Source organism: Drosophila ficusphila, unplaced genomic scaffold (genome assembly GCF_018152265.1).
Source record: "Drosophila ficusphila isolate 14025-0441.05 unplaced genomic scaffold, ASM1815226v1 contig_106, whole genome shotgun sequence".
NCBI lineage: Eukaryota > Metazoa > Arthropoda > Insecta > Diptera > Drosophilidae > Drosophila > Drosophila ficusphila.
This window is the reverse complement of record NW_025063993.1, coordinates 10083130-10107454: the sequence shown is the minus strand read 5'-3', so window position 1 is coordinate 10107454 and position 24325 is coordinate 10083130. Positions and strand designations below refer to the sequence as shown.

Here is a 24325-nt window from a genome sequence, read left to right as displayed (position 1 = left end):
GTGATAGGAAGCACTCTTGATCGGACTTTGAAAACAGTTGGACATACAATATAAAATATTTCAAAATTTTAGGTACCTACACTTGTGCCTGTGAAAGTGGCTACGAGTTGACCAACGACAAAAAGTCCTGCCAGCATACAAATTACACGTTTAAGATTACCTCGGAGATCGTATTCCCTAGAAGGCCTTATTATATTTCTGATGAAAAATCTTCAGGACCAAGCCGGGAAACTAACAACGAAGAAAGGCGAATCGAAAAACCTGCTCCTCTTACATCTCAAAAATCATCATTTTGTCCAAAGTCAAAGAATATGTATCTTAGAAAAGGGGAAACGCAAAGGTCGGTCACCTGGAAAATGCCACGACTAAGTGGGTACGAGATCACTGGATCCCATGTAAGTTGTCACACAATATAAGAACTATAAATCAAGACTTAACCTAAACAACCTTTCCTCAGATTCCTGGCCAAACATTTAATGTTGGAAATCACACAATCGTATATAAGGTCACCAACGCCAAAGGTCACACTGCTTCATGTACTTTCTTCATTAATGTCTCCCGTAAGTTGAGTATTGTTCAAAAGTAGGAAACGTATTTTCCTTAAACATTTAGATAATAAGGGAGCCCATATTCTTAACTATCAACTATGATTTAGAACAGTTAATTGCTTGTGTGATGAAACTTTGAAATCGGATTAAGATAAGAAAGTTATGGACTTAGAATTAGTACATTTTGAAAAACCTTCAGCAAACCCTTTTTTTGGAAATTCGGAAAGGTATTGTATGCAAAATATAAAAAATAACTAATGATGCAGCTTGTTAGATAATTGAAATACAAACTTTTAGAGGTATGGCACTTCAAAATCTGATTAAATTTAAATTCTGTGATGAAAATTCAACAGGACCAAGCCGGGAAACTAACAACGAAGAAAGGCGAATCGAAAAACCTGCTCCTCTTACATCTCAAAAATCATCATTTTGTCCAAAGTCAAAGAATATGTATCTTAGAAAAGGGGAAACGCAAAGGTCGGTCACCTGGAAAATGCCACGACTAAGTGGGTACGAGATCACTGGATCCCATGTAAGTTGTCACACAATATAAGAACTATAAATCAAGACTTAACCTAAACAACCTTTCCTCAGATTCCTGGCCAAACATTTAATGTTGGAAATCACACAATCGTATATAAGGTCACCAACGCCAAAGGTCACACTGCTTCATGTACTTTCTTCATTAATGTCTCCCGTAAGTTGAGTATTGTTAAAAAAAAGGAAACGTATTTTCCTAAAACATTGATATAATAAGGGAGCCCATATTCTTAACTATCAACTATGATTTAGAACAGTTAATTGCTTGTGTGATGAAACTTTGAAATCGGATTAAGATAAGAAAGTTATGGACTTAGAATTAGTACATTTTGAAAAACCTTCAGCAAACCCTTTTTTTGGAAATTCGGAAAGGTATTGTATGCAAAATATAAAAAACTAGAGGGCCTGTGTCCGCTTCGCTGGTCAACACAATTTAACAACATAAAAGTCAATGTTGCAACATTTTTCAAATATAAGGAAGTATAGAAAGATGGTTATTTAACACTTTTCCAGTTTGACTTCTCCACTTGCGCAGCACAATCCAGCCGTTTCTCTTTTAAACTTTAACGCACTGCAATATCGGTATATAGTCGCCATTGGTCCAATATCTAAATTTTCATTATCCCCAGTGGGGTCATATTGGAATGCCAAGCGATTGAATGATGCCAATAATCTCCATGTGCTCATTTGTCTTTCTTCGCATAAGTTTTGTGAATATACTTGTTGCTGGCTTGGATGTCTGCGGCCAATGTTTGCACGTCGTCCTCTAAGCATTTTGGACTATGGACAGAGTGGTGAATTTATCCTTAAATGCACGATCCACATCATTTTCACAGTTCAACTTAAATTGAATAAAAATTCTTTTTTTTTAACAATTTCACAGTGAACACAAAAATTGAGTTAAAATGCTAAGGGAGCGTGTTTGTCAGTTCGATGAGGTAGCAACTCACTTTATATGCGACAATATTGCAATTTTCTTACGGATCCCTAATTTTTTTCAAAATAAATTATAGCCTATTTAACTCCACGATAATATAGCTTTCTATCGGTGAAAGAAATTTTTAGATCGGACCAGTAGTTCAGGAGCCTATTCCCTGCAAACAAACAAACAAACAAACAAACAAACAAACAAACAAATTTTACCTCTTTATAATAATAGTATAGATAACTAATGATGCAGCTTGTTAGATAATTGAAATACAAACTTTTAGAGGTATGGCACTTCAAAATCTGATTTAATTTAAATTCTATGATGAAAATTCAACAGGACCAAGCCGAGAAACTAACAACGAAGAAAGGCGAATCGAAAAACCTGCTCCTCTTACATCTCAAAAATCATCATTTTGTCCAAAGTCAAAGAATATGTATCTTAGAAAAGGGGAAACGCAAAGGTCGGTCACCTGGAAAATGCCACGACTAAGTGGGTACGAGATCACTGGATCCCATGTAAGTTGTCACACAATATAAGAACTATAAATCGAGACTTAACCTAAACAACCTTTCCTCAGATTCCTGGTCAAACATTTAATGTTGGAAATCACACAATCGTATATAAGGTCACCAACGCCAAGGGTCACACTGCTACATGTACTTTCTTCATTAATGTCTCCCGTAAGTTGAGTATTGTTCAAAAGTAGGAAACGTATTTTCCTAAAACATTGAGATAATAAGGGAGCCCATATCCTTAACTATCAACTATGATTTAGAACAGTTCATTGCTTGTGTGATGAATCTTCGAAATCAGATTAAGATTAGGAAAGTAATGGACTTAGAATTAGTACACTTTGGAAAATCTTCAGCAAACCCTTTTTTGGAAATTCGGAAAGGTATTGTATCATAAATATCGAAAAAAATCGGGCAAAATATAAAGAATAACTAATGATGCAGCTTGTTAGATAATTGAAATACAAACTTTTAGAGGTATGGCACTTCAAAATCTGATTAAAATTAAAATCTGTGATGAAAATTCAACAGGACCAAATCGGGAAACTAACAATGTAGCAAGTCGAATCGGAAAACCTGCTCCCCTTAGATCTCAAAATTCAGAATTTTGTCCAAGGTCAATGACTATGCCTCTTGGAAAGGGTCAAACGCAGACGTCGGTGACCTGGGAAAAGCCATTCTTAAGTGGTTACGAGTTCACCGGGTCCCATGTAAGTTATGACTCAATATAAAAATTATGAATCGAGACTTAACCTAAACAACCTTTCCTCAGATTCCTGGTCAAACATTTAGTGTTGGAAATCACACAATCGTATATAAGGGCATCAACGCCAAGGGTCACACTGCTACATGTACTTTCTTCATTAATGTCAAAAGTAAGTTAAATATTGTTCAAATAAATGAAACGTATTTTCCTAAAACATTGAGATAATAAGGGAGCCCATATTCTTAACTGTCAACCATGATTTAGAACAGTTAATTGCTTGTGTGATGAAACTTTGAAATCGGATTAAGATTAGGAAAGCTATGGACTTAGAATTAGTACATTTTGGAAAATCTTCAGCAAACCCTTTTTTGGAAATTCGGAAAGGTATTGTATCATAAATATCGAAAAAAATCGGGCAAAATATAAAAAAAACCTAATGATGCAGCTTGTTAGGTAATTGAAATACAAACTTTTAGAGGTATGGCACTTCAAAATCTGATTAAAATTAAAATCTGTGATCAAAATTCAACAGGACCAAATCAGGAAACTAACAATGTAGCAAGTCGAATCGGAAAACCTGCTCCTCTTACATCTCAAAATTCAGAATTTTGTCCAAGGTCAATGACTATGCCTCTTCTCGAGGGTCAAACGCAGACGTCAGTGACCTGGGAAAAGCCATTCTTAAGTGGTTACGAGTTCACCGGGTCCCATGTAAGTTATGACTCAATATAAAAATTATGAATCGAGACTTAACCTAAACAACCTTTCCTCAGATTCCTGGTCAAACATTTGATGTTGGAAATCACACAATCGTATATAAGGGCATCAACGCCAAGGGTCACACTGCTAGATGTACTTTCTTCATTAATGTCAAAAGTAAGTTAAATATTGTTCAAATAAGTTAAACGTATTTTCCTAAAACATTGAGATAATGAGGGAGCCCATATTCTTAACTGTCAACCATGATTTAGAACAGTTAATTGCTTGTGTGATGAAACTTTGAAATCGGATTAAGATTAGGAAAGCTATGGACTTAGAATTAGTACATTTTGGAAAATCTTCAGCAAACCCTTTTTTGGAAATTCGGAAAGGTATTGTATCATAAATATCGAAAAAAATCGGGCAAAATATAAAAAAAACCTAATGATGCAGCTTGTTAGATAATCGAAATACAAACTTTTAAAGGTATGGCACTTCAAATCTGATTAAATTTAAATTCTGTGATGAAAATTCAACAGGACCAAGCCGGGAAACTAACAATGTAGCAAGTCGAATCGGAAAACCTGCTCCTCTTACATCTCAAAATTCAGAATTTTGTCCAAGGTCAATGACTATGCCTCTTCTCGAGGGTCAAACGCAGACGTCAGTGACCTGGGAAAAGCCATTCTTAAGTGGTTACGAGTTCACCGGGTCCCATGTAAGTTATGACTCAATATAAAAATTATGAATCGAGACTTAACCTAAACAACCTTTCCTCAGATTCCTGGTCAAACATTTGATGTTGGAAATCACACAATCGTATATAAGGGCATCAACGCCAAGGGTCACACTGCTAGATGTACTTTCTTCATTAATGTCAAAAGTAAGTTAAATATTGTTCAAATAAATGAAACGTATTTTCCTAAAACATTGAGATAATAAGGGAGCCCATATTCTTAACTGTCAACCATGATTTAGAACAGTTAAATGCTTGTGTAATGCCACTTCAAAATCTGAATTAAATTAGAAAAATGGGTTTGCTGAAAATGGACCAATTTTCGTCAGTTTTAAGTTCATAACTTTTCTAATTTCAATCAGATTTTGAAGTGGTATACCTCTAAATGTTTGTATTTTGATTCTATAACAAACTGCATCACTAGAAAAGTTTAATGATGTAACCCCTAACCAATTTTCCTAAAAATGGGTTTGCTGAAAATTAGAAAAGTTATGGACTTAGAATTAGTGAATTTTGGTCAATATTCAGCGAATCCATTTATTGGAAATTTAGAAAGGGTTGTATCATTAAAAAAAAAAAAAAAAAAGGCAAAAAAATAAAAAAATAACAAATGGTACAGTTTGTTAGAGACATAAATGACAAACTTTTAGAGCTATACCAAATCTAAATCTGATCGAAATTAGAATGTCATACGAATTTCGAAGTTTAAATTTTGATTTATATATTTGCTTAGACCTTATAAATAATTTTTTTTTATGTGTCTACTTTCTTTTTTTATAGCTGCAACTACACAAAACAGAAGAATCAGGAATAATTGGAAATTCTAATCTAACTGTGCCAGTGGCGCACTTAGAATTTAAAATTTGGGAGGGAAAGGGGGGGGTGCTGGGTAGGGGGTGTATAAGATCATATTGACTTCTAATTATTGTAAAAATATTTAATTATAAACGAATAGATTCAACTCAATTTTACCGCTCTGTAAATGCAGACCTGCAAATGTCGGCCGAGTTAGGTTCGGTTTTTTTTTTGGGGGTTGGGGGCTTGAACCCCAAATAACCCACCCCGTAAATCCGCCACTAAATTGTCCGCTTTTTAAGAAGAGATTTCCTATACTACTTCTTACTTTTTCATATCTTTGGAAATATTTTTTTTAAAATACTTAAACAAAATTTTAATCAGCAAATTGAAGCCTGTGTGCACAATAAAAAAAATATGCATTTCACGAATATAATAAAATTATTTTATAGCATGGATTTCCTAAGAAAAATAAACAAATTTTGTCTAATCATTACCAACGGGTTCCACAAACTTTGTCAGAATCCTTCAAACAATCTTTTAATAATTGCTTTACTTGGTTACAGAAAAATCAGGTGACTTAACTGATTGAACTAACTGATTTGAATCAAAATGATTTGGATCGTAAGTTTAAACAACAGAATTTGCGCGTGCCAGGCCCACTTGGAGCTATTCACTACTGAAATAATTGCCCTGAAATGCCGTTGAACTCGTTTGGTAAGAACCTGTCATAAGAAAAACACCGTTTGATTATTCAGTTTCATTGCAAAAACAAAGAAATCTAAAACTAGCTGAAATAATGCCGTGTTAATCTGGACCCCAGCAGAGCAACGAATTTGAGCTGATAATATTTTGATAGTACAGTGAAACTTCCATAAAACCCAAACTTACAAAAGAAAAATGGTTTTAAAAGAAAAACCATAATATAATTCAATGTGCTTAAGCATTTTAAAACATTTCTAATTTAAAACATTTCTTATTCTAAGCTGTTTTGAACTTCTTACTCAGGAGATAAGCTAAAACTTGTAAAGATTGATCTTAAAAAACTTCACTGTAGGCTTAGCTGGCTAGACGGCGGCTTTTGTAATGAGATGGAATGAGATTTTAGGCCCATCAACGCGGGGCACTGATAACCCCACAGCCGCAGAATTAGTTCTGCGATTGGACCTCGTGTGGATGCTATTCCAAGATCATTCACTCGCCCGATTGCCCGCAATATTATTTTTTATTATTTACTGGTTTCAGCTCGGGGATTGGTTTTCGTTTTTGTTTTGGTTCAGCTATGGGGCCTAGCGAAAAGTCTATTTAAGCGCCAGATTAACTGAGAAATGAATTCAGTTTTAAATCGTGTGCTGAGCGGATCGTTCGTCTTCGGTTTGTTATTTTTGTGAGGACCCCAGAGAATCTAGTGAGAATGTACCAAACGCAGGTCTCCTTTGATAAGGTTTGTTCGCCCAGCAAATCCTCCGTGCTCATCATACAGCAAGTGATCCTCTCAATAGCTATCAAAATAATAACAATAACAAGTTTATTAGTTTTCCAACCTTGAAAGGAGAACAACAAAATATATAAATATAAATGAATTCATTTGATTACGGTGGGAAAGCGGATTTATAATCAAGACAACTTGTCACGGAATTAGGTTACCTCGCAGTTTCATTGCTAGGCGAAAAGTTTTTTTTGGGTTTCGTGGTGTTTTTATTAGCTAAAAACTGGAGAGAAGGTAACTGGAAATTAAACATGAAACAGTAGACAAAAATAAATTTAAATCCCTCTTTCTTTGTGGCAACTAATTCATAATGCAAACTCATTCCTACAAGATCGTAGTGTTTGCGTAAAGCCCTTGTAATTTCTGAAGATCTTGAAAGGTAAACCACTCCAGCAACCTTCTCACAGTTACAGAAAACCAAGTTCTAGGTCGTATCCTTGGCAATATGCGCTGATTGCCATTGCGGTCAGACCTAAACCTTCGACATGTTGCAAGCACAAATAAGCAATCTCAATGATGAACATTTAATGCAGGTGCTACAATTACAGTTCGATGGCACATGTAGGGTTTCGGTTAAATAGTTAAGCGATTTTGGCCTTAGTTAAACTCTGTAATAGGAGATTTTCCGATTGCTCATTCGTAATCCAAACAAACAGTATTGATAGCCAAGACGATTATGGGAGTGCTACGAACTTGAGTGACTGCTGGTTCACCCCGGGTCATGTGGTGTCAATCTCTAAACTTTCCTATGATGCAGGCGGTTTTTTCCTACCGATAATGACGTTTTAGTAAATATTTTGTTCACCTTCCATCTAATTAGCCGACGCGCGTTGAGGACTCGGCTTATATTGTCGAGGGTGTGGACATCCAAGAGGCCAGGAACACCTGCCTGCTGTTCTCGCCCAAGGACTCTTCGTTGTCCAGCGGAGCCTTGGCCAAAATTCTGGCCATTTTCAAGCAGCACGATATCAACCTAGTGCACATTGAGTCGCGCTCCTCGCTTCGTGTCCCCGGCTACGAGTTCTTCGTGGAGTGCGATGGAAAGTCTGGCGCTTTGGGAAAAGCCATCGATGATGTGAAGGAGGAGTGCAGTTATTTCAACATCATTTCGCGTGACTACAAGGATAATGCCACCGCAGTGCCCTGGTTCCCCCGGCGTATTCGCGATCTGGATCGTTTTGCCAATCAGATCCTGAGCTATGGCTCTGAACTGGACGCCGATCATCCTGGATTCACCGATCCCGAGTACCGAAAGCGTCGCAAGTACTTCGCCGATATTGCCTACAACTACAAGCATGGCGAGACCTTGCCGCATGTGGATTATACGAAGGAGGAGATCGAGACCTGGGGCATTATCTTCAGGAATCTCACGAAGCTCTACAAGACCCACGCCTGTCGGGAGTACAATCACGTGTTTCCCTTGCTGGTGGATAACTGCGGCTTCCGCGAGGATAATATTCCCCAGCTGGAGGACGTCTCGAACTTTTTGAGGGGTGGGTAGAGTCAATTGAAACATAATAACTTATTTGGTTATTTTAAAATATTTTGTATGACAGATTGCACTGGTTTTACTCTGCGTCCTGTGGCTGGACTGCTCAGCTCTCGGGATTTCCTGGCTGGCCTGGCCTTCCGCGTTTTCCACTCCACCCAGTATATTAGGCATCCCAGCAAACCCATGTACACCCCGGAGCCAGATGTCTGCCACGAGTTGATGGGTCATGTGCCCCTCTTTGCAGATCCAGCCTTTGCTCAGTTCAGCCAGGAAATCGGATTGGCTTCCTTGGGAGCCCCCGATGACTATATTGAAAAGCTTTCCACTGTAAGTTAAAATCGTATTAACACGCAGTCAACTCACAATGTAAATGTCTAAAATCTTGCAGATCTTCTGGTTCACTGTTGAGTACGGCTTGTGCCGCCAGGAGGGCGAGCTGAAGGCCTATGGAGCTGGTCTTCTCTCCTCCTACGGAGAACTGGAGTACTGTCTTACGGATAAGCCACAGCTGAAGGACTTTGAGCCGGAGGTCACTGGCATCACCAAGTACCCAATTACGCAGTTCCAGCCGCTTTACTACGTGGCCGACAGTTTTGAAACTGCCAAGGAGAAGACCATGTGAGAATTAGTTTATAGAATTCCCTTTTGAAACTTTTTAATAACGACCTTTGTTTTAGTAAATTTGCCAACTCGATTCCGCGTCCGTTTGGAGTTCGCTACAATGCCTATACCCAAAGTGTGGAGGTTCTCGATTCGAAACATCAGATTTCGAATCTGATGAACACCATCAACTCCGAGTTCCAGATTCTGCAGAATGCCATTGTCAAGCTGCGAGTCTAACCCGATTCCTAATATTTTTTATTACTCCCCTTCTATGTATATTATTAAGCTTGAATTGAACAATAAATATCAGAAAAATGACTCGCCTTTGTAACGGTTTTTGCTTGCTTTATTACAACTCGATTTGATTCGATTATTTTTTTGCTTTTGCTTTTGTTTTGTTTAATTTGATTAGTTCGTTCGGTTTGTTTTTTCGGGGCTCTTGTTTTGAAAAACATAAAAACATTTAGTTATGTACAAAATAGTTCTAGACCATCATCTTCGACGCGTATTTACAGGCTTAAGCAAGTTCTCCGGACTTGTCTTATAGGTATGTACAGAGCTTAAGCACTAGTTTAACTATAAATATTAAGGTAGTTGTAGTTGAGTTTAAGATGGTTTCTCCTATTTACACGTTCTAAGTTTAAAGCATTTGGCTCTTTATCAGCTGAAGATCGAAGCATATTCGAACGAGCTTTTCCAACAGCAAAATATTAATACAAGGGAGTGGGAATGTCGACCGAACTAATGGTATTTCAGCTGTCGGAAAAGATCGGGCCTGAAGTTAACTTATGGGAATATGTTCACAGCAAAATAAATGTCAGTTGCAATCTCAACCTGAGTTTTGGATTAAACATACGCGTATCTACGATAAATAACTTGTTTGACCTCGGTGACGAAGCCCAGTCTTGAAAATAATATGGAATTGGATTGGCTTGCCCAGCTCTTTTGCTTGCCAGTCGCTTCTCGTTTTTTAACTAAATACAAATAACTTAGGTTTAGGCTTTAAGGTTCGATTACGTATCAGAGATCCCTGTTTGCGCCTCGATGGCACTTACTGGATAAGGCTAAGCTAAGGAAACGATGGGCTCTTGCTACAAACTAGGTTAATAGTACAACAGCTTAGAGCCTAACTACAGTGGAATATTTTGAGAACGCTAATACACCTAGTTCATATACGACAAATCAGGGGTAGAACAATACTCAGTCTGTTGAGATCTACAACTAGTTCTGGGTAGCCAATAACAGGGGTTTCGATAAAGAGAGCCAGAGGCCAAACTTGAATGGGATCTAGCATAATACACAGGTGAACGGGGTGCTGGGAGGTCCTTAAATCGATTCTATCGCTAAAGAGAGTTATATACATCGCTGATCCGCTATTGACTGCTGCCCGGGTTTGTGTGCGGCGAGTTGAATAGATTCTGTGATTGCTCTTGGGACATCTGGTAGGGCAATATCTCCAGATCGTTCGGCAACTGATTTTGGTTCTGGTTCTGGCTGTTGCTGAGAAAGGGATTCGCACTGAAGAAGTTGTTTGACTGCTGCTGGTGTTGCTGCAGGATTTGCTGCTGCTGCTGCTGCTGATGTTGCTGATGTTGCTGCTGCTGCTGTTGCTGTTGCATTTGATTGCTGCTGGAGCTGTGCATCATCTTGTTGTCCTCGCTCTGGGTCTCGGAGCCATCGTCGCTGATGCCCATGTGAAAGTTGATCGAAGGACTCGATTCGGTGGCCATTTGCATGTAGGACAACAGCGAGTCCTCGTTGTTGTTTTGCGGGGGATTCGAGCTGCCGTTGTTGTTGCTCTGGTTGCCGTTGTTCAAGTTGCTGCCACCATTGTAGCTCTGATTGTTGTTGTTATTGCTGCTGGCGTTGAAGGGATTAATTGTGGACTGCGAACCGAGGGATTGCAGGGGAGACATGTTGAGAAAGGCATCTATATCATCGATGTCCTCGCGCAGTAAAATATCATTCTGCTGCTGCAGTTGCAACTGCTGTTGCTGCTGTTGCTGCTGCTGCTGCTGCTGTTGTTGTTGCTGCTGCTGTTGTTGCTGCTGCTGCTGTTGCTGCTGCTGCTGTTGCTGCTGCTGCTGTTGCTGCTGTTGTTGCTGCTGCTGAGTGTGCTGCTGCAGTTGCGTGTGACTCTGATGCTGCTGCTGCAGGTTGTGTTGGTGCTGCGTGTGCAGGTTCTGCTGCTGCTGCATCATCATCTGCTGATCCTGTTGGTTCAACATCTGCTCCGAGTTCAAGGCGAACCCGTACTGATTGAACTGCGGCTGGACTGCGTTGCTCCCCGAGAAGTTCAGACCCCTTTGGCCGGCGGCAGTCATGTTGCCCACCGCCGCAGCTGCCATGTTTCCCGGAGCGAAGCCCATCGACATCATCGGTTGCAAGTAGGTGTAGCGCGAGAGGAGCAGCTGCTCCGAGACGATCCTCAGCTCGTTCTGCTGCTGCAGGATGAGCTTCTGCAGCTCGTCGTGCTTCCGCTGCAGCTGATCCTGCAGCTGGCTCTGCGTGGGCGTCATCACCACGGTGTCGGGCAGCAGATCCTGCTGCGCCTGCGCCGGAAGCGGCGACAGGACGGGCGCCACCGGAAACGGAGCGATCACCGGCTGCATGGGTATCGCGGTGAGGTACTGCGGCGGCTCCAGGAAGGTGGGCGCCACCAGCTGGGGACTGGCCAGTGGATAGGCGGGCTGTGGGAACTGGCACGCATTCCCCGCCATTATCTGCGTGGGTGCGATCGGCAGGAGGGGCACCATTTTCGGTGCGCCCACCGAGTGCTGCAGCTGCTGTTGCAGTTGCTGGTGCTGCTGCTGCTGACTCTGATGCTGCTGCTGCTGCTGCTGCTGCAGGTGGTGATGCGACTGACTGTGGTGGTGCTCTCGGTGGTGCTCGCGGTGGTGCGATCGCTGTCGTTGGCTTTGCTACGAAGATTACAAGCGGTTAGTTGAAAGACTCATTGCAGAAAATCAGTAAATGATCGAAATAGTGTAAAGCCATCTCTTTTGATTACCAATTAATTGGATTGTTATTTTTGAATTCAGCAATACTTTTTGTAACACTTCATAACTCAATCTTGGCTGCAAATTATCCGCCGATGGTAGCAAGTGTCAGGACATCAAGGAGATAGCAATTCACACTCGCTGATATCCTGACACTTGACCTTCAGGTGGACTCATTTTTTGAGTTGTGTGGTAGTATTTTAAATAGTTAAAATAAACTTATATTTATATGATACTAGTAAACCCAGCGAACTCCGTTCCGCCACCAGATGGCGATAGTTTTAGGTAAAACTTCGTTTGGTGTTTAAAAGATAAAGAAAATTTTTTTTGTTTTATATATGAAAAGGAAAAATTTTATTTCGATACCATTAAAACTTTGGCCATTTCCGAGTGTTTTGCAATATTACACTTTGGTTCCTCAATAATTTGAAGATTTAACGGTAATTTTAATGCTGAATGAGCCGTTTGGCATCCTTCTAACAATATGGCTGCTATTCCCAAAGAAGCAAATGCAACAGCTATGTTGGATCTCGCCCGAACAGTTGCTAAAGCTAATGACATGAGGAATGTCTTGTCAGTACCACCAGGGGCATCTAGGAAATATAAACCACCATTTTCTTCATCGATTGCCTTCATTAAAGTATTATAAACTTTCTTCTGTTGGGAATTCAACAGGGGTACATTCGCTTGAACTAATAAATTTAATTCCTGGTGATCATATTCACGTTCCCGTTCTAATTCTCGATTAAATGCCTCATTCATTTCACGATTTGGCGCTGGCATTCTAACCTGATTAATATATTACCGCACATGAGGTAACACATATATTATCTTCGATCAAGAGTAAAACCCGATAATGTATCTCCTCATTCATCAAATTGTTCACAATCAGGATGGCGACTTCGTCTATTGTTGGAGCATTAAATGTCCTTTCGTGTGTTCCAGATGGTCGTTTATCTGCTTTTATGACAACTTTATAGTCATCATTTGGCTTGCGCTCTAAAGCACTCTTAAACAACCTGACCATCGCATGATGTTCATGAAGCAGACACTGCATGTCTTGAAGAATTGCTCGCTTCATCCCTTCATTGATCGCTAGACGTCGATCAAGTTGTTCTTCCATGTTGCCCATGAAATATATTTGTAAAATTTTTTTTGTGTATCTTCGAAAGGTAGTAATGATCCAATTCGATGGTGAATCTGCCCTTGTATCTAAGATAAAGTAAGTTATTCTTTAACTATATTCTATGTAATAAAAACAAAAAAAAAACCTTAAATGTCGGATTAAATCCTCGTTCTTCGATAATATCTGCCCCAAATGACGTCATTTGGAAAGAACCATTGTATTTTCGGGTATTTGCAAGAAAGTGGCGTGATTCTTGTGTTTCACCACAAAGCAACGAATACAATGGCTCAGGTGGCGGAGTCAACAATGGCAATTTAACTTTACCATTAAAGCAGCATAATCCAGGCGTTTCTCCGGAAAACTTCAGTGCACCGCAATACTCGCAAACAACGTCCATTTGCCCAATGCAAACGCTAGGATGCAAGCTGTAATCAGTGATGCAATCGTATTGAAACGCTGCTCGATTCAAATCAGCACTTGATAAATTTCTTCTGCGTCGCAAATGATCTATTTCTTGACCTCTATTGTAAGCTAGACGATTCTGCATTGTCAACCGAGCCGTATTACGGATTGCCTCTCTTTGCTCTGCTGATTGAGAAGCACGAAGTCGACCTATTCTAACGCGGTTCTGTTCACGTTCAATGTTTTGTTCTTCTTCAGACCTTCCATTTGCAGTATTTTGTAGTCTTCTTGCATTACGGCTTTGTCGGGAAAGATTCGATCGTCTTGGTCGCGGCATTATTAATTAAACTTCCCTTCACTTCAATTCACAAAAAGCACGAAAAACTTCACTTCACTTCAATTCACCAAAATCACAAATAATTTCTACTCACTTTAAAAAAAATTGAGTTAAAATGCTATGGTAGTGTGTGCTTGTCAGTTTGATGAGGTAATAACTCAGTTTATATGCGATTTTTGGTATGTCGAACGGAATAAAAAGTACCCTAACTCCTATTCCGGGCTCTAAGCTACCTTCCTACCAATTTTCAGCCAAATCTGTTCAGCCGTTCTTAAGTTATAAGTGGTGGAACTAACACAACTTGCTTTTATATATATAGATAGATTACAGAGAGATGTACTAAGGTATCCACTCTTTCGATCATTTACCTTATTCAATTTGAAATACCCACCGAACTAACGTGCGTCATCATGGACTGCCGACTGGTGACCGAATCCGCAGAAATAGAGGTAGAATCCGAGTCATTCCCCCGATTGTTGTAGAAATAACACTTCCTCTTGGCCTTCGGTGATATTCCCGTGGAACTGATGTTTCCATAACTCGAGGCAGGTCGCGATGTTTTCAGAGGATTGATTTGGCAGGAACCAGAAGGCTGAGCAGCCGACGCCGACCACATTGGCGATGAGTCCACGGCCGGCGATGTGGCCGTCGTTTCGTTGCCCAAATTGGCCAAACTATTTCCCAAAAGAGTACTATCCAGATTTTGGCTGCTCAGCTCGAAATCCCTTAGCGTTGTGGTGGCAGATGCGGATTTGCTGCTGTTTGCCGTGGAGGCGATGACCTTGCTGCTGCCATTGTTGTTATTGCTACTGAGGTTGCCCGACTTCGACGACTCCTTTCGACTTTCCTTGAGGACTTCCGCATAGCTGACCACCTTGTGGGTGCAGACCACGTAGTCTGGCTTGGAGTTGAACTGGTGGTAGCTGATGTAGTAGTCCGTTTGCAGCCAAATCCATTGCTGTCCCTTGGTCAGAAATCGGTAGTAGCAGGATTTGCCCTCACCTGTTTGTCGAACTATGAATTGGAATAAAAATATTATAATTAAAGTTAAACGAAGATAAAACAGAAGCTATTTTCATTTCCTAATAACCTATAATTTATCAGATCACTACAATTTTTTATCGTTATTGTTAAAAATCTTAACACAAAACAAAAGAGAAATCTAAAAGAAATTTAATCTTATTTCAGGATGCCACTTTATTAATGACTGATTTTTAACTTACGCTCTTCATGACACGCCACAATGCTGTCCAGATCGTCAAAGTGATAGTAATCGTAGCCAGAAGTGCCCAGAACCTCGAAAGGCATATAGCCAATGATCGGCGGAGCTCGGTGATCCAAGAACAGGAACTTCCACTCCATGCTGTGCTTCGAGGTGAACTCGTTACTAGTCGGATCGATGATGCTCATTTCGCGGATCAATTGCGGATTCTGGACTCGACCGGTGCCCACGAAGACCAACTTCTTGTCCACCTCGGCAGTGGGATTCTGCTGGAAGACGCGCGGCAGGACTGCAGGCTGTCCATTGGAGCCATTCGAACCCTCCGAACTGCAACCCGTCGAGGTGTTGGTATCGTTGCCTGAGAATTATAAAATCAGTGGATATGATCTGTAAACGCAGCATGGTTACCTACGAAAGTAACCCACGAATTTGACCAGCTCGTAGGCGTTGGCATCTACTTTCTCCATCCCGCCTCTCCGCAAATGGATGTAGAATGTGATTTGGTTGCTGGAACTTATGTCCGTCTGTCTGGGCTCGATGACCGGAGTGGGATTCATAAAGACGTTAAGCAATGCCTCGTGGTCCATCTCGTAGGCCAGGTCATAGATGGTCATGTTGTACAGATCTTGCTGGAAGACAAAAGAATTTGGTAAGGTCTATACAGTAATACAGTAAAAAAATAAAACTTTTTTGAATTTCACATAACTATATTTATTATTAATTTTTATATACATCATTTATTCTTTCAAGCTCATCAATTAAATGATTTTCATAAACCTTTGTTGCTGCTTAATATCTGGTCTTAATATCTGGCATAGTGTATATGAGTGCTAAATAACACAAAGTAACTAACAATTTTAAATGGCCCGCTGGGCTTGTTTCAAAGAGCCCTGTCCGCGTAAATAATCTCAAGAATATTTTCGTGTATAGCCATTTCCCTGTTGTTAGCTTGGCTCTCCAGACAAGCTTGTTCGATATTCTGTACTTTTCTGAAGTAGAAATCTCGTTCCTTTTCCATTTCCAAAATTTCCCGACCGTAATCGTCCAGTTCCCTGGACAGATCCAAGAATTTCTGTCGCAGCACTTCCTTTTCGCCGTCACATTCGATCTCCTCCAATGCCGAACTTTCAGAGGGTTTGTCAGGACCTCCGCTTTGAAATGTGGCCCTTGGTGAGAATCTCTGACCCTTTGGGCTCAAGGGACTCGATCCCAGGCCCATTTTTACGCCGTTTCGAGCCATAAAGGGATCGTAGGCCCTGCCATCGTAGTTGGCTTCAAAGAACTTGCGGAACCACTGGAGGAACTCTAAGTTGTCCTGGAAGCGACCCTTGATCAGCCTGTCGATGGGAATGACCTTGTCGACAGACAGCTTCTTGAAGCCCGCCTGCAAAATCTTGAAGTTCTGCAGGTGCTCGTGCTCCTGATTCGTGCGAAACTTGACCCGCTTGAGGGGAACGGAGTTCGGGAAGATCATGTCCATGAACTGGCAGTAAGCTGCTCCGGTGCACAGCTCCTCGACCTTGGTCAAGTCGGCATTCAAGGTCCTGTTCACCCAGGCGAGCATTTCGTAGCGCGACGGATTGTCGGTGGTCACATTCGTGGAGTGCACGTTCACTGCCTTTTTAAATTTTTCAGACATCATTTACAGGAAAAATTGTTCGGTTGTACGATAAATCTGATTTGAAGTTACAACCAACAGAGATTTAAGAAAGCGACTACTAGGTTTGAATATTATCTGGTTAAAGCATAATCATTACTCCATAATAACATTTATTTAGTACCGACGGCATTAATTAGTACAGTTCTTAAGTTAATAAATTATGTTTTCACTGGGAAAGTTTACTTCTTAACTCACCGGCAGATAGCCCAGCTGGGAGGTAATACTTTCCGAGGCGTAGAAGATGGAGCCCATGCTGCTGAAGACCATCATGAAACCGTCCAGCGATTCCAGCATCAGGTGGGTGTACTCATCGTTGCTCAGGAATGTGGGCTTCCAGTCTTGTTGAATCTCGAAAACCTTCGAGCGATCGGTGGCCTCTGATATCAAACGCATTAAATTAGAGAGGGTTTGAGCCTACAAGCGGTGTCGGCCTACCATTGTGGTTCTTCAGGAAGGCTATCGTGGACTTCAGGACCGTGGACTTGTCCATCTTTCTGCTGGAGGTGGAAATCAGGGCACTCAGATCGTTAACCAGCGAATTGAACTGATCCCGCCGCTTCTTCTCGCTGAGATTGCGCGACTTTCTGCAAAGGAAGCTACGAGTTAAAAAAATAATCAATGCGTTGCGTTTTCAGTTAGCAGAGATACACTTTCACTACTTGCTATCTATTGCATAATGAACTGGGGTTACCACCCCCAGGTGAGTGGGTGCGACCCACGTGTGCCCGGTCCATTGAGGCATTGTCTGGCGTTGATTAGGCACATATGCCCATATGCTATCGCCATCCCGGATTTTTCTAAGGATTTTCAGGGGTTGTGTGCCCTTTGTCGCTTCCCATTTGCTGCGCTAGAGTTCACTTTTTCCATTCTGCCATTGACATTTGCATGTCACTAACTGCCTGATGAGCGGAGTTTTGGGTCTACTGTTACTGTCAGCTTATTAAGGTTTAAAAAGATTTTAAGCAAATATAAGACAACCAGACGGGGGAATTATATAGAAAATAAAAACTTGTTTTTCGAACTATTTTAAGTTCAACATACTAGAGTTACCTTTAAACCTATCAGAGTTACCTCACGATTTTCAAAACGAAACACAAAATAAAAAGAATTAGTTACAATTGACCCTAATTAAAATTAGTTATTAAAAAAATATTTATTTTTGGAGATTCCTCCTATTGCATTTTGCAATGTTGTCTTCCCATTCTAGGATAAATCTTGTAAACTTGTAAGTACAAGTAACCAGTCCGTTTTGTTAGTGTCCATACTTGATATTTGATAACATTTATGTATACAGTTGATTCCTTTGGTCATTAAACTATGCCGTGAATAGCACAGGTAAAGATAATTATTGGATGAGCTAATCGAATTTGGACTCGAGTTACAACACACTGAAGTTGACCGCAGGAAAATTGGCTCAAGGAATTAAGTTACCAGAATTCGGCTTGCGCTGATTGATTGCGGGGGTGTGAATTATCAAAATGGACTGGGGCTACCTGAAATTTTATGACGACAGCAGCGTCATTCATGGGAAAAATAATAAACAAAGGGGGACATTCCTTCTTCATCTAGTGGAAAATTTATCCGTACGCCATATACACGTCTTTTCTTTAGCTTCTTGTCAACTGTCACTTGCAGATTGTCCACGGATTCGTTCTTTCTATTTATGAATAGCTAAGGATACATGAGTACGGGTGCTTAATGTGTAGTGAGCTCACCTTTTCGTATCATCCTTGTCATCGCTTTCGTCGTCCATTTTCGGGTCTGCCGGATAATCCACTTCAAACCGCACAATTTTTAAATTATTGAAAACAAACAAAGAACCGAAGAAAGTCCGAAACTTTCCACTTCTTTTGAAAACTTGCTCACAACTGCCACAAACTATTTACACGCTCACATAATTTTGTTCATATGTGCTTTTGCTTTTGGCTTAAAGTTCAGGTAATGTTCACGCAGCAATTGATTTCCATATGCTCAACTTGCCACATTTTGAATGGCTGCAAGGGGTTAAGGAATCGGAATTGATTAGCTTCGTTGGCGTTCGTTGACTTAGGTTAAGGTGTTTTTTTTTTTTTAATTTTTTCCCGTCGCGTTCTTTATTCGAAATAATCGCGAACCGTCGCGCTGTGACAGCAACAAGTGCAGTTGTGGTTCTGTTTCTGTTTCGGCTATCCTGGCTTCACCTGGCCAGCATCCTTTTCGAATCGGCTTGTCGGGTTATGTAATCCCGTAAGCTGCGCCTGCGCAGGATCCCCAGTTGGAGGCCCCGTTGCCAATTTGCCAGTTGGCCGTGCCAATCAATGTTGCACATTTGCAACCCCTGAAATGTATGCTACGCTATTTTGTCATGTTACAAAATGCGTTCAACGAATGCCATAACAACCGCTCGGTGGTTGGAGTGGGTGGCTGGTTGCCCCGAAGTGGGTGGTTGGGTAACCGGGAGTTTGAGCGGAGCAGCTGCTAACCAATTGCCGGCCTTTGGCTGCGGATGCTGTCCCCCTTTCCCAGCTATAAATAAGCTGCTGTGCACGCTACGATTGCATAACTCTCTCTCTATTTATTTGACTTTCTATCGATTTCTTTTTATTCTAATTCTTCGCAATCATTTCCTGCACCTGAAGTCATTTTCGTTCGCACCACGCAAAATTATTCCCTGTTAATTGACGGTCCAGCATTTCAGGGGCTTCGGCGAAAAGCAATTTCTTGCCGAACAACAACTTGAAAAGTTTTCAGCAAATGTCAAAGGTTTTGCAAGCCTGTTAAATGCACTTGCCCAAATGGAAAGGGGTAAAAACTTGGGTCACAACAACCCAGTGACGTTGGAGTTTGAACGCATTCAACGCCGGCACATTGGCGAAAAATCAGCAGGCACGTATCCAGGGGGGGTGCCCGGGGGGCCCGGGCACCCCCCGAAATCTTTAAATTCAAAAATTTTTTCTATTTAAGATTTTTCATTAAAAAGTCTTCAGTAGAAGAAACCTGACCTAACAGGAACGTATAGATCAGTAGACTGAAACTAAGCCAAATTTAATTTAATTTATTGAATTTATTCGAATAAGTCCACATTTTTTATTGATTTTTGTCCTTGAGCACCCCCCGAAACAAATTTCTGGATACGGGCCTGAAAATCAGGGTTTAATTAAAATGTGCAAAGCAGCTTAAAATTACACAGCTCCGCATCTGTCGTGACAGCTGTAATTAATCCGTTTACCTTCGTTTGACCAGGGACCCAAAACCAGGCTCATAATTTCCCACATGTATTCGCGGAGGACATCGTTTTAAATACACATCAAAGACGGGAAACTGCCCGCTCCCTTGGCCAAGTGTTGCTGGTTAACCGTAAGTAGCTGTTGGCCAAAACCAGACTTGAAATGCTGCCAGATAATTGCCAATGGCTCGCTTAATGGCTCGTGTTGCAATTAGTGCGGTTGGTTTGGTTTGTCGCAAAATGGAAAAAAGCAAGGGTCAAGATAGAGAGGTTGTCATTATTGAACGGGTTGGCTTTATCCCTGAGGAATGTGTTCCGATTTCCACGTTGCCTTCTCAATTATAAACTTAGGGTTTATTGGGTCAAAGAAACTGAAATCTTAACATTTAACTCGAAAACCATTTTCAATTAAAACCTGCTTCTCAGCTGCACAAATAATGAATAACCATGAGTTCTGCTAAATTGGTCCAAGCTAATGTTTGTAGACTTATAGAAGTTAGACTATCAATCACTTTCGAAAAATAATTCTAATAAATCTTAGTCCGGAGTAATGATCGTTGGACTTTCGAATTCAATTTTTTTACTCAAAAAATTCAATTTACTAGATTTTGATTCATTTGATTTTTGTACTTCTTTAAGTTTTATTTGCTTTGTAATTTAGGGGCTTCATGTCTACCTAATAGGAGATAAATCTCTGATCTTCCTATGCTTTATACAAAGTGCAGTAACACAATTAAAATTAAAATTTTTTAGTGACAACTCTTCAGATTTACTAATCATGATTTGCCATTCACCCCATTAAACTAAACTGTATTAGAGAGCTTTAAAGTCATCATCAGTCAATCTTAACCCGCATTAAACCCATTATCTTTTACAAATAAAAGCTGACAAATTAAACATTTGGCATTGACAACATTGTTGTTAATTCGTGTTGTGTGGTATTTTTATAAACTTTTGCAATGCGGAAGCCAGTTGGCTGGAAAAACTGCATAGTATATGGAATGGAGGAAAAGCACTGAAAGCCGGTTGGCAGGTTTACTCAACCCAGGCGAAGATCGTTGACTGACCTACTCACGAGCGTCTGGAGATATAGTGGCTTTATCTCTACCTGTCTCTGTCGCTCGCCCTCCCCCCCCCGTCTCGCTCACTTGCACTCTCTAACGCTCGCTGTCTCGCTCTGGCACATTGCAATAGGGGTAACTAACGTCATTTGATTGCATTTGTAAAGCTTCGCTCAGTTGCAGAAATTATCGCATCCTACCGATGTGTTGGTGGCTTTCAATGGTATGCGTGCATATGTGTGTCTCTCTCTCTTGATTTCTTTGTCAGTGAACTTGAGCTTTTGCTTGGCAATGCTAATTGCATTGCGATTACAGCATAGTGTCCGTGTGTGAGTGATAATACCCAACACTCATACGACCCGTTGTACAGCTTTTTTTTCCGTAGTTTTTCCCTCGTATTTCTCTTTCCGCAAAACTTGTAATACTTTTTGTCTCACTCTTGCGTTTGTTGTTTTAAACTTGACTTAATTAAATTTTTCACTATTATTTTATTTTTATCTTTGCTGTCCATTGATTTATTTCTGTTGCGCTCGTTCCCCTCGTTAAGTATAGTTTATGTCCAAGCCGATATCTTTATTTATAGGGTTAAAGGCCTCCGCGTTTAACTAGTTTTTCAGTAAAGAGTAGCAATGTTTATGGATTGAAAGGGTTAATCAAGCGGATATTGGACTTGGCTTTTTATAAACGGCTTACAGTCTAATAATAAGTTAAAAGCCCGCCTGCACAAGATCATCAGTTCATCCCCACATCATCGAGACTTGATCATGATTTTGAGTGTTTAATAAAGTCTGGGAACCACTTAGTAAATACTCTTGGACTGAAAAGGCTTCAATGAGTTCACTATTGGGACGCGTTTAGGTTGACTTATAATCTCTTTATAAGAGTGATTGGAAAGTTAAAAAAATGTTTTGGAAATATGGAATATATGTACATAACATAGATATGCATTGATGAATAATGACGTGACTTCTATTAAAGAAGTCTTTAAATATTAGTTTAACAAATGAAGCATTCCTCTGAAAGTTGTTTTGAGCTCGTAGTCTGTAGCCCTCAATCATTAGTCATTAGATACTTCAGTCCTAAATAATTACCGCCAATTTTTAAAACTACCAGAAGCCCTCTGAACGGTTATCTTTCTTTGTTTCCGACTAACTAAAATTTGTGCAAAAACTTCTACCTAGGGCAGTTGTCAATCAGTTGCTTATCTCACCGTATCAACAACAACCTATTTGCTCAAACTGAAAATGAAGTATACGCTCTGCAAGCCCAAGCGAAAACGCCTAGAAAGTGCAGTTGAGTGCAGTAATTATTTAGTAACATTTCGTAATCGCGACCCATTTTACTCGGCTAAAACCAAAATCAAAGCTAAATCACCTTTAATGTTTTCGACCTTTTTTGCATGTGTTTAAAGTTTTTAGTTGTCAATTTAAATAACTTTTACTGAGAGCCAATGCGACTGCCGCATGATCGCACACCACTGCACAAATGCACACGCGCACTTACACTATCAGTGGCACACGCTCACATGCGCACACTGGAACACACAGATACTCTGCGCAGTCAAACGCTGACGATGACGTTTCAAAAATTCAAAAAGACAACAGATCCGAGACCCGAGACTTGTCAGCCAACAATAAAGAATACAACAAAATTAAAACGACACAAATGGAAAAGGGTAGTTCTTAATAAATCGACTGGGGAACTACCTCGCTAAATATTTCCATGGAATTTGTTTTAAAGAAGGTTTTAACAACATGGAAAAGTTGCCAGAGGTTTTAAGAAATTGGTAAAACAGACTCAAGATCCTGGTGATCTGGGATAATGTTTGGTAGTAAACTTTTTAAAAATGTTTTTGACAAGTCACTGAAAAAAGCATAGTTAAAAATTAAAAATAAAAAAATAGTTTAAAGTTGAGAAATGGTTTTCTGATAATTTATGGAATTTAAAATCACAACGTTTTCGGATATTAAGTATATCTATAAGTATTCCCATATTCAACAAAATAACAAGCAAATAAACAATAACCTTAAGGGCTATTTCCCATCGGTTAGGTTTAAATTTACTATAACCCGGTAATAACTAGCACAAACACTCCATATACCCATCTTGACTTTATTGGGTATTAAAACTGACTTTGACAATGGGAAAAATGCAACAACACTAATCCAACAAACTGTGCACATACCGATATTTGTTCGTACGTATATAAATTTTATAATCATATATCAAAAGCCCAACTAAACGGAAAATCATGTTTCTCTGGTAGATAATATGTTTTTAGTTTTTTGTTAAAGCCATCCAACTTTTATTTTCAGCAGGGAGTCTCTCCTCTCGATTTTCCCGTATCTCTGCCTTGTTGTCGCCTTATCTCCTTGGCGCGGCATTTTTCTAATAGATTTTATTTCACTGCGGTTGTTTTTCCCATTGCACTTTTCTTTCATTTTATTTCAATTTACTTTTATGCCGCTCACTTCACATTTTTTTACAGCCGATTTGCACTTTTAAAAACTTTTGAATCTGGCAAACATCTTTAGTAATTATATTACTGTTTTTCAGTTACGGTTGTATTTTTAAGAACAGTAAAAATTGATTTTTATATAAAATCATAGTTTATTTATCTTTTTTAAACTTCAATTTTTGTTTGATTGTGACATCTCTCACATTTATATTTAGCTTTATTCTAATAATTGGCCTTAAAAACAGTCCAATATTTATTCCACCACTTATTTCCTTCCATTTATTTCCCATTCGACGGATTATTCACTTTTGTTTTTTCCCACATTGCTTTGTATTTCCTTAAGAACTTTTTTTATATTTATTTTTTTCTGTTATTATACCGCGTGTGCACAAAACTTTTTTAAAGGTTACATAATAACTTTTCCCGTTCTGCTTTGCTCTTTTTTTGTATTTCTCGCCGGCTTACACTTGGTGATATATTATATATGCAAATTAAGAGAAACAGATACCAAGAACAAAAAATAATTAAAGAATTTTCTGCAGAAAACTTTTTCTTAATTTTGTGGGCACTATCAGCAATAGAAACAATCTTCAACTTCTGATAAAGAGTTTCGGATGGAAAGCCAAACTAAAATCGAAACAAAAACCGAAACAGAACCAAAAAGGCGAACACGTCGAAAGTGTGTAAGTGGCGATCGAGTTACAGTCAGAGACGATATTGACGACAGACGGCTTGACTTTGCATCGGATCGTCTAAATACTTCTAATATAGAAAAAATAGCTGCACGCTCAGAAAACCGGGAGA

General features: G+C 39.8%; 4 protein-coding genes across 13 annotated transcripts in view; 2 read left to right on the top strand and 2 right to left on the bottom strand.

The window, feature by feature from the left end:
• The window catches only part of LOC108096223 (hyalin), a 48854-nt gene extending 43309 nt beyond the window's left edge, over positions 1 to 5545 (top strand). For 5 of the 9 annotated variants that reach the window (XM_043208205.1, XM_043208211.1, XM_043208219.1 and 2 more), the window contains 13 exons: positions 73 to 395; positions 458 to 560; positions 902 to 1080; positions 1143 to 1245; positions 2356 to 2534; positions 2597 to 2699; positions 3063 to 3241; positions 3304 to 3406; positions 3770 to 3948; positions 4011 to 4113; positions 4476 to 4654; positions 4717 to 4819; positions 5453 to 5545. In XM_043208205.1, coding sequence (XP_043064140.1) covers positions 73 to 395; positions 458 to 560; positions 902 to 1080; positions 1143 to 1245; positions 2356 to 2534; positions 2597 to 2699; positions 3063 to 3241; positions 3304 to 3406; positions 3770 to 3948; positions 4011 to 4113; positions 4476 to 4654; positions 4717 to 4819; positions 5453 to 5499 — 1883 coding nt within the window. In that variant the 3' untranslated portion in view covers positions 5500 to 5545. Of the gene's footprint in view, positions 1 to 72; positions 396 to 457; positions 561 to 901; positions 1081 to 1142; positions 1246 to 2355; positions 2535 to 2596; positions 2700 to 3062; positions 3242 to 3303; positions 3407 to 3769; positions 3949 to 4010; positions 4114 to 4208; positions 4396 to 4475; positions 4655 to 4716; positions 4820 to 5452 lie in introns of those variants that run through there. The other 4 variants (XM_043208216.1, XM_043208213.1, XM_043208217.1 and 1 more) reach the window with 4 other exon arrangements.
• Positions 5546 to 6747: 1202 nt separating this feature from the next.
• LOC108096225 (protein henna) lies at positions 6748 to 9369 on the top strand. The gene is made up of 5 exons (XM_017197619.2): positions 6748 to 6911; positions 7777 to 8449; positions 8513 to 8775; positions 8837 to 9066; positions 9126 to 9369. The coding sequence occupies exons 1-5, from the start codon at positions 6882 to 6884 to the stop codon at positions 9286 to 9288; spliced, it is 1359 nt and encodes a 452-aa protein (XP_017053108.1). The 5' UTR covers positions 6748 to 6881; the 3' UTR covers positions 9289 to 9369.
• A 220-nt stretch (positions 9370 to 9589) lies between these two features.
• The window catches only part of LOC108096222 (circadian locomoter output cycles protein kaput), a 17316-nt gene continuing 2580 nt past the window's right edge, over positions 9590 to 24325 (bottom strand). The window contains exons 2-8 of one of the 2 annotated variants that reach the window (XM_017197610.2): positions 18513 to 18562; positions 17233 to 17381; positions 16993 to 17174; positions 15550 to 15766; positions 15139 to 15495; positions 14307 to 14929; positions 9590 to 11972 (exon numbers count right to left, since the gene is read on the bottom strand). In XM_017197610.2, coding sequence (XP_017053099.1) covers positions 10425 to 11972; positions 14307 to 14929; positions 15139 to 15495; positions 15550 to 15766; positions 16993 to 17174; positions 17233 to 17381; positions 18513 to 18550 — 3114 coding nt within the window. In that variant the 5' untranslated portion in view covers positions 18551 to 18562 and the 3' untranslated portion in view covers positions 9590 to 10424. Of the gene's footprint in view, positions 11973 to 14306; positions 14930 to 15138; positions 15496 to 15549; positions 15767 to 16992; positions 17175 to 17232; positions 17394 to 18512; positions 19564 to 24325 lie in introns of those variants that run through there. The other variant, XM_017197609.2, reaches the window with a different exon arrangement.
• Positions 15824 to 16850, bottom strand: LOC108096227 (microtubule-associated protein RP/EB family member 1). The gene has a single exon (XM_017197621.1). It carries the CDS (start codon positions 16777 to 16779, stop codon positions 16018 to 16020), a length of 762 nt encoding a protein of 253 aa, XP_017053110.1. The 5' UTR covers positions 16780 to 16850; the 3' UTR covers positions 15824 to 16017.

Coding starts and splice junctions, on each gene's coding strand:
- LOC108096227 (XM_017197621.1), bottom strand. CDS start 16,779: ATGATGTCTGAAAAATTTAAAAAGGCAGTGAACGTGCACTCCACGAAT.
- LOC108096225 (XM_017197619.2), top strand. CDS start 6,882: ATGTACCAAACGCAGGTCTCCTTTGATAAG. Junction 8,776..8,836: donor ATATTGAAAAGCTTTCCACT/GTAAGTTAAAAT, acceptor AAAATCTTGCAG/ATCTTCTGGTTCACTGTTGA. Junction 9,067..9,125: donor ACTGCCAAGGAGAAGACCAT/GTGAGAATTAGT, acceptor CCTTTGTTTTAG/TAAATTTGCCAACTCGATTC.